This window comes from Morus notabilis, unplaced genomic scaffold (assembly GCF_000414095.1).
Source record: "Morus notabilis unplaced genomic scaffold, ASM41409v2 Scaffold99, whole genome shotgun sequence".
In the NCBI taxonomy this organism is placed as follows: Eukaryota; Viridiplantae; Streptophyta; class Magnoliopsida; order Rosales; family Moraceae; genus Morus; species Morus notabilis.
The window spans coordinates 440,040-449,837 of NW_010362482.1; the positions used below are offsets into that span (position 1 = coordinate 440,040).

The following is a 9,798-nucleotide window of genomic DNA, read 5'->3' on the forward strand; positions in this document are numbered from 1 at the left end:
CCTATCTCTCTTCTTTCTCTCTCTTATTGTTCATGATGTTTTTTTTTTTTGCATTTTATGTGTTAAAGTGTTGTTATTCTTTTGTTTGTGTTAGCCAGAATTAATTAAGTTGATCTTATTTCAGTGCACATCAAATTCTATTTTACCTGCTTATATTATGTTTTTTTTTTTTTCGTGGCAATTTAATAACAATGACATTGTACGTCGCAAACGTTGGATACAGTTAAAAAAAAACTTGGAGAAATTAATTAATTAAAAAAAAAAAACGTTACTAGTTTTACTGTTCTGCTCTTATTTGAACGTTCAGAAAAGGACAGAAGGGAGAGCAAGGGAAGAACCAACGGATAAAGAGAAGCCACAATATATTGGCGATATCAATGGTGGGCAGGTCGCTTTGTTCTGATAAAAAAAAAAAAACCAGTGATTGTACGTCAGTGTCGTTTCTACTATTGTCAATACTTAAGCCTGTCATTTTCGCACAACCCTCTTTGCTTCCCCCGTTGCTGTCCGTCTTTTTGCTCTCTTTGGCTCCAATTTTGCCTTTTTTCCTTTGCGTCAGGTCTCCTCATTTCCCTTTGTTTTTCTCATTTTTTGTTTTTTTCTTATGCATCTTCTTAACTTACACGGTCTGTTTTTTAAACTTAGGTGTGTTAATTTCACCGATTTTAATTTATTTATTTTATCTTATTTCACTGATTTTAATTTATTTATTTCAGTAAAAATTTTTTAAAAATAATTATATTTAATTTTTTTATTATAATTACAAAATTTAACATAAAGTTATATTTCAATTCGAATCGGGAATTAGACACATCATTCTAATCTTTCTATCAAAATAGGTATTTGAAAATTTCAGCAAAAAAAAAAAAAAAAGGGTTAAAAAAAAAAAAAAAGGGGTTCCGCCCAACCAAAAAGGATGTGATCTAACTGTGACCCTTTGAAAAGGATTTTTATTTGGCGAAGGCTCTTGTATCGAAGCTATATATAAGAGTATACATCGATGTATGTGTTATCGTTTTTATTAAGTTCCATTAGAGTCACTTTACTGTGGCAATTCACTGTTATTTGCATAAGGCACTAAAAATACTATTGTTGTTGTTATTGTTTTGGTTGAAACTTTAAGAGGCCAAAACTATTATCTTTTAACAAACCATATATGGGACGTTTTACCGTGAGACTCTGAGTCTGTGTGGCTTCAACAAAACTGGGGTTATCTGAGAGGATGTACGTGGGGCCCCAAGAAAACGAAAAGTCTTTTAGCAGAAGAGGACAAAGTTTCTAATACTGACTTTTTGTGTCCAATTTTTTCTTTTCGAATTCTCTATTGATTGTTTTTAAGTTGTGAAATCCTGTAAGTTAATACATTTTTAATTTAGTGATAAAAAATAGAATAATATTTACTAGAAACAATCATATATAGAAACCCTTATCACTTAGTCGCATTCTCTGTTGCTTGTAACCTCCACATCAATACTGCTCTCCTATATTTTCTCTTACCAATTAATCATAACCGTTAAAAACTCACATTTCATTAGTGGTACTTGGGCCTTATTAAAAGATCAGGAGATTAATTTTGTGTCATTTTCAATCATAGACAACAAACTCAGACAACCTGTATTCTTCGGACCAAATTAGAAATTAAGGAATTTTTAAGTGGAATATGCTATTTTATTCCATCTATAAAAATAATTATTTTTAATTCACCGGTAAGAAGAATATATGAAACAAATAAGTCTTAAATTCGTTTTTAATAGTTAAGTCTGTATAGATTTATTTTAAAATTTTAATAATACGTCACACAAAATTACTCTTATTTACCCGTTCAGTTCGCTGATTTGAGTTTTTAATTCGAATTGAGATGTGATTTTATGTGAGAGTTTTTTACTGTAATAAAAAAGTTAGATGTGATTGTTTGTGAGAACTTTTTACTGTAGAAAAATTTAAATTCTAAACTCGAATCAGCGAAATGAACGGGGCCTTAATTGTTAAAAATTTAATCTAAGCCTTGTAAATATTTATTTCCATGAATATACATATTCATTTGTCGTGAGTTAAGTTTAGCGCTGGCTAGAGAGCAGTGATCAGGAGAAGGGAGAAGATGATGACGTGGCAGAATGAGTGGCGGTGGAGATGGCAATTTGACCTTGGTCCGTACATCTATATGGGATAGGGTTGCAGAGGAGCAGTGGTGGCAGCCAGGATTGTAGCCACAGGGATGAGCAGCTACCGTTTTCTCTAATACCTGTAAATTGTGTGATTTATCCTTTCAAATTCATCTACCTATTTTCTCCTCTCTTTCATGTGTATGCTTTCCAAATCTACTACTCCACTCTCCAATATGATCAACGATCATTATCATTCAACACTGTTATAAAACATCAATAGTGTTGAGTTCTATTTACTAATAAAAAATAAATCCCATAATATTATTATATATACACACTAATGGATAGATATAATTTGTTGTGCATATTACAGTAAAATATTATAATTTTGTCTCTTAAATTTGAATCGTCGAATTTACTCTCTTTTTTTTCCTTTCTTCTTGTTTCCATATGCGCAGGAGCTTTTGAATCTTTTTCTGACCTATAGTACACTTTTATCATCCATTTTTTATTTCTTTATTTGTTCTTACATTTATTAATTTATATCAATTATCAATAAAAATTATTTATTATTTTAAATATATATTTTAATAATATTTTATCATTTCAGTTTTAAATTAAATAAGGTAACGGATCCACTCATCAAACGCTTAAAGACTAAATAATATAACTATTTCTAAATTTTTTTATTTATATTGCATACAATTAAAAATTTCAAATTCCTTAATTATTATTATTAACTTTTTTTAAATTTATATTTTACAGTTAAGAAGAACAAAAGAAAATAAGAAAATAAAAACTATAATATATTATAAATTTTTTTTAACTAAAATATTATATAGATATATCTATATGTATATATGTATATATAAATTAATCTTATACTATACAAATTTCTCATTTTTTTTGTATAATATAATATTTCTAGTAGTAACGCGTAGATTTTTAACCAGTAAAATGTATAAATGGACTCCGCCTTCCAACACGGGTGCTGCTGCCGTAAGTTTTTTCTTACCCTTTTATCTTCTCACACGCTCGCATATTTTTTATACTTTAACTTAATTTATAATTTAAATTTAACTCAAAATCATTAATATTAATACGTTAGAACTCTAACTTAAAAGTGTAAAACAACAACTCTCGTACGTTAAGATCCTATTTATTTTGTCGAGTTTAAAATTTAAATTTTATTACAGTAAAAAATTTTAAAAAATAATCACATTTAATTTTTTTATTATAATAAAAAATTTTTAAATAAAATTATATTTTAATATAAATTATAAATTTAAATCAGTAAAATGAACGGGCGCTAAATATATCTTTGTAATTATCTTTTGTACTTTATGCATTAGGACTAGTGTGTTAGAGGTTTTAGTAGACTGGTAGTCTAGGGCTGCTGTAAAAGACTTGTACTTTAAATATAATAATGCGTATTTTTAATTATTGGATGAAGAATTAATAGAGATGTAAAGGAGAAATATATTTGAGTGATTTATGGTGATGCGCCATTCTTATTTCTTCATCCGGACCCCGTTTAATGCCATGTTCTGTAGTTCATCCTCTTTTCTGTTTGTCAGACTCTCTTTTTCGTCCCCTTTCTCTGATGTTCTGGGGTTTTGACACGTGTACCACCTGATGTCTCCCACGTCCCCGTGACTCGTTTTGCCCTTGTTGTGTTGCCGGCTTCTTTTCGTTCTTGTTTTTTTGTGTGTGTGTGTGTGTTGGTGCTTTGCTTTTGAGCCTTTGCCCCAACTTATAAATCGTTGGCATCAAACTTTGCTGACAGTCACTGTGTTTGGCCAATATCACGCAAGACAAACCTCTATTCCCATCTTCTGTTGGATAAAATTTTAGCTGTTTAATTTATAAGTGTTCATTCAACAAAAAAAAAAAAAATATTCGCGATAAAAATTTATAATGTGTGACACATAATAATTATGATAATATATTAGACCGTTAAAAATATAACTTAATAGTTAAAAACAACAACAATTATTGATAATTAAGGACATGTTCTATTAAAAAAAGACTTTCTTTTTAATGTTTTTCAAAGAAGAAAAATACTTATATATAATTTTTTATTTATTTCAAACTCTAAACTTTAATGTAAGATTTAAGAAGTATTTCAAACTCTTTTTTATTTCATTAAGAAAGTAACATTAACATATTCCTCCTGCATGGCATCCATTCATTTGGTATTCCAGTTTTTGTCATTTGGTCAATGCTAGTGCCTAATAGGTGAGTCAGGAAGGGAGTATGGTGAAGGAGACCTTATTGTTAGCCATAAATTAGATATTACCTTTTTTTGAAGGGAACATAAATTAGAGGTTATAATCAGAATTAGAGCCGACAGAGATATAAACTTTCTTAATAAATAATATCAATCAACACCAATATTATCTGAGAACCACACTATTAGGACCCATAACTATTAACATTATAGAAAAGATTACACTAACGAGATTACTTTCTCGTTCTCCAAGTGTACTGTTGCTCTTTTCCATCCTACAAATTAGAAAAAAAAAAAAAAGAAAAAAAAAGTGTGCTCACCAGAAGCCTTTTTTTTTTTTTCGCAGACTGCACAATTCTATTTTTATATGTTTCTATTAAAATCATACCATAGATATCTCTCTTATTTGTAATCTTTATAACATGATTGTTATTTTATATTCTTATAGAAATAATTGTTAGTACGTTATTTTATAGGGCGAGTTTGTTTAAATCTATATATTATACGAGAATGGTACTTGGTTTTTGGTCTTGTAATTTGTAGTTTAGGCTTTTGGAGTGGGAAGTATAGGAAGTGGTCAAAGATTTGGGTGTGGGGTTAAGCCTGGCCAGCCCACCATGGTCGATGGAAACTGTGGCCAGGCGTGGGGGTGTGTGAGCCCTTTTTAGCTGATCAAGGCCACACGGTTGGCCACTTGGACACAATCTTATTAATTTTAATTGCTTTAGTTTAGGAGCCCCATAAAAGTGTGAAACATATTTTAATGGGTTACAAGTTATAAACTTGGATAAGGGACAACTTTGGAAACACCAATTGTTACGGCTGCTTGTCTTCATTTATGTTGTCTTGTTTATTTTATTTTATTTTATTTATTTTTTTAATAATCCCATAACCTTTTTCATTAGATTTATTCATTAAATAAAAGTTTAAGAAAAAAGGTACTTTTAAGTTTTGATCCTCCTTCGTTAACTTTAATATTCCCTGTTGGTAACGAAGATCAGAGCTTTACTCCAAACCCATTAACAATTACTTCCCAAAAATTCAGGAAATATATCCCCCTTAATCTTCATCTGCCCTTTGGTAAGAATTATGTCGATAATTAGAATTTAAAGGGCGAAAAAACGTCATGAATTTGAAGTATTTAAGAAAGGGCATAAATTTTTAGTGTCCATCTTTAAAAGGAGTATTCCTCTAATTCTCTCTTGCAGTCTAGGTTTTCAGTTTTGCGTTCTGGAGAGATTTATATCCATCTTTGTCGTTTTTCTCTTGCATAAACTAAAGATGAGTGCAATCCGAACATACATGGAGGGATATCAAAAATATAGTGGGGATTTCAGCACAAACAGTCAGAAGTTTTGCAAAATTATAAAAATGACCGTTTTTATTAACTTAGTGTTCAATCATCGATTAACTCAGTAGTTAATCACTAATTGACTTAACGGTCAATCATAATTGACTTTGATTTGTCATTGATTAACTCGATTATTCTTTATTATTAATCAATATTAGTTAATAATTAATTAAAATTAATTAGTAATTAATCAATTTTAAACAACAAATTACATGTTGTTAATGATAAACTATTGATTAATTAACATTCAATCGATCAATTATAATTGATCCTGAGTCAATCACTGATCGACTATGGTTTTTAAGTCAATCATTGATTGACTCATGTAAACAAAATGACAATTTCCTCATGTAAATACAACGGTCATTTTCGTAAAATAAAAAAAAATTTGATCATTTATGAAAAGAGTTGGGTAAAAAAGGCCCATCAACACAATTTCCTAACATGGTTGGGTCCATAGAAAAGCCCTAGCTCTTTTCTTTCTGGGATAAAGAAGGAAATAACATAATTGGTAAAGTGATTAGTAAATTATAACATATATATTTTTAAAATAGTAAATTATAGTATAATTTGGTATTTTAAGTTTAAAACATGATTAAAAACCCAAAATTACCCTTAAACATTCCTTTCCACCTCATTCCTCCCCCATAAACATATGTTTTTTTAAATAGTAAATTATAGCTTTTTTTTTTTTTTTTTTTTTTTTTAAATTGGTAGATTATAGTCAAGTCCACCATGGCTGGAATCGGCGGCTGGCTCCGGCGACCGGTGGCCGGTAGACGACTTCTGTGATCAGCTCCAACAATCGGCGATCAACTCCAGTAACGGGTGACTGTTTTTCAGTGATCAGTGATTGTTGTCTGATGACCATTTAACACTATATTTACTGGTAAATACCGTATTTACCTGAAAAGTCGACCACCGACTCTGGCCTGTTTAACGTTGTTTTTACGGGTAAATACCGTATTTACCAATAAATAATGTATTTACTAGTAAATATCATATTTATCTAAAAATCTGGCCACTGACTCTGATCTAAAAATCCGGCCACTGACTCCGGTGACAGTTTAACACTGTATTTACCGGTAAATATCGTATTTATCGGTAAATATCGTATTTATCGGTAAATATCATATTTACTAGTAAATATCGTATTTATTCAAAAATTCAGGCACCGACTCCAACGACCGTTTAACACTGTATTTACCAATAAATATTGTAATTACTAGTAAATATCATATTTATTTGAAAATTCAGGCACCAAATCCGACGACTGTTTAACACTGTACTTACTGGTGAATATTGTATTTACTAATAAATATCGTATTCACTAGTAAATATTATATTTATATGAAAATTCAGCCACTTACTCTGACAACTGTTGAACACTGTATTTACGAGTAAAAACGATATTTACTAGTAAAATGTTATACTTATCCGAAAATTTGACCACTGACTCCGGCGATTATTTAACACTGTAATTACTTGAAAATACCATATTTACTAGTAAATATCATATTTATCCGAAGATCCGGCTACTGACTTTGGCGACAATTAAAATATTATATTTATCGGTAAATACCGTATTTATTGATAAATATTTGATCCAGCTACGACAATTGTACAAAAATTAGATAAAAAACAGGTATCATGAACTCTGTATCAGAGACCAACATTGCCAAAAGTAAGTAGCAGTAGACTAAAATAAAATAAAGTAAGAGGATCTATCTATACTTCTTAAAGAATTTATGATCCTTAGCACAAAAAATTTCTTTACAAAGGAAGAAAAAGAATAAGAGCAACCTTATCCGGGCACAAATATTAGAACATGGGTAAAAATGACCCTTTCGAAAACATATTAAGCCTAAATAAGCATTGACCTTTATTGAAAACGAGAACGAATTACAAACGTTTTATTTTCTGTGTTTCCATCGAAACCAAAACATGAAACTAGTACAAAGTACAAACTGTCCTCGCTTAAGCATTAACCTGATAAGCGAGAAAGATTTACGTACGTTGTTATTACAAATGAAACATGAAGCTGACCACACTTTGACTTTGACTGAAATGAAATTTCTCGTAAACTATACATATGTATTATGTATTATATACTCATAGAGTTACAGTTCATCCTTGGATGATGAGGCCATTTTCGGGTTGGCTGAAGATTTAACAGGATAAGAAGCCTCCATTGCTATACCACACAGCCCTTCTTCTGCTTCCACTCCACGTTGAATCCTAAGGTAACCTCTCTCTCCCCATTCTGTTCCCCAAGAGTTCTTAACTAACCAGTATTTTGTCCCATCTAGAGTAGCTCCGTACCCCACAATTGCCACACCATGGTTTAGCTCCGTTCCACAGCTACCCGTATACACTCCCTAAAATAGTAGATAAATATGATATAATTTTATATATATATATAGTCACTATTTTAAGTGATGAATGGTAATCAGCGTAATCAGAAAGTGATAGAAGGTAATAAGATTCTTATAATCATGTATTATCGCATTTCTATCTAAGGGTGTTGTAATATTTTGAGCTATGCTTACCTCTGAGTAAAACTGAAAATCTTTGCCACCGGCGTCTATGGAGACGGAGACAGGTTGGTTCGCCACGGCTTTCATCAGAGCGTTCTCGTCATTTTCAGGTACCATTTCGTAGCCATCAATGACCACCAAAGGAGCGTTCGTGACCTGAAAAAAGGGATTTTTTCTTTTTGTTGAGAAGTTATGCTCATAAGTCTTTATATATTTGGACACATAATAAAGTGGGGGATTGAATTAATTATTGATGTGGGTTAATATTCTCTACCCTAGATGAGTCACAAGTGCCATCTCTGGCTTGATAGGGGTAGTTCTTCTCTGTGGTTATTCCACCATGCTGCTTTATGAACTCAAATGCGTCTTGCATCAACCCTCCATCACAACCGTTGTTTTTGGAGTTGCAGTCAACCAACTCTTGTTCAGACAAAGGCATTAGCTCCTTTGTCTTGATTTGGTTCACACCTTCTACCGCTACCACAGCTGAAAATGCCCAGCAGCTACCTATAACACACCAAAGACATCAGTGAATTATAGAATTTTATAAAAAAAAAAGAAGAAAAAGATGAAATTTACTTCCTAATTATCTTATCACAATGTTTATGCGGCTAAACTAAAGATTTCTGATCAAATCCATCTAAGAATTTATCTGCTTATCAGTCGTTTGTACTAGAGTGAATAAAGACCCCCATACGCCCATACAAATAAACAAATCAAATATGATTGAAGAGTTAATCATTAGTGGTCCCGTTTAGGCGGTGACAGAGCTAGAAATTTTTTTTTTTTTTTTTTTTTTTTTTTTTTTTTTTTTTTTTAAATTTGAGACATTATGAAAAAAAATTAGAGATAATTATCGTAAAATAAGGGCACAACGATGTATTTTAATTGTTGAGTAGGGACAGATAGGTGATGATCTAAGAGACTTACCACAGTTGCCTTGGTCTTTGATTCCGGTGACTGCTCCTTTCTTTCTCCAGTCCACAGATGTTGGAAGGTCCTCGGTCTTTCCATGAGAGAAGTTGAGACATTATGAAAAAAAATTAGAGATAATTATCGTAAAATAAGGGCACAACGATGTATTTTAATTGTTGAGTAGGGACAGATAGGTGATGATCTAAGAGACTTACCACAGTTGCCTTGGTCTTTGATTCCGGTGACTGCTCCTTTCTTTCTCCAGTCCACAGATGTTGGAAGGTCCTCGGTCTTTCCATGAGAGAAGTCGGTGGCTGGTTTCTCGCCACGAAACATCCTGTAGTGGCTGACCTTTGAGCCAGCATAGGACCTCACGAACTCATGGTTGGTCATGTCTGCGAACTTGTTGAGTCTCAACTTGTAAGGCTTGTTCATCTGATTCACCTTGTGGACATGCTTTGCATTTGCCTTGAACACATTGAAACGCTGATGCTTCTCTTTCAGGTCCCGGGACACCGTGTGTTGGCTCCTCCATCTCTCATATAAGTCCCAAAGGCGCTCCTCCGAAGCCAAGTCTTCCTCATGGAATTCAAAGCTTTGAGCTAGTCCGAGAAGCAGAACTAGCGAAAGGGCAGCCAGGAAAAACTTCCCCAATTCCAT

At 31.9% G+C, this 9,798-nt stretch overlaps 1 protein-coding gene across 1 annotated transcript; it reads right to left on the reverse strand.

The window, feature by feature from the left end:
• Positions 1-7,806: 7,806 nt before the first annotated feature.
• Positions 7,807-9,798, reverse strand: LOC21410256 (vignain). Its single transcript, XM_024168236.1, has 4 exons — positions 9,354-9,798; positions 8,498-8,730; positions 8,236-8,379; positions 7,807-8,064 (listed from the first exon to the last, which is right to left on the reverse strand). Exons 1-4 carry the CDS (start codon positions 9,796-9,798, stop codon positions 7,807-7,809), a joined length of 1,080 nt encoding a protein of 359 aa, XP_024024004.1.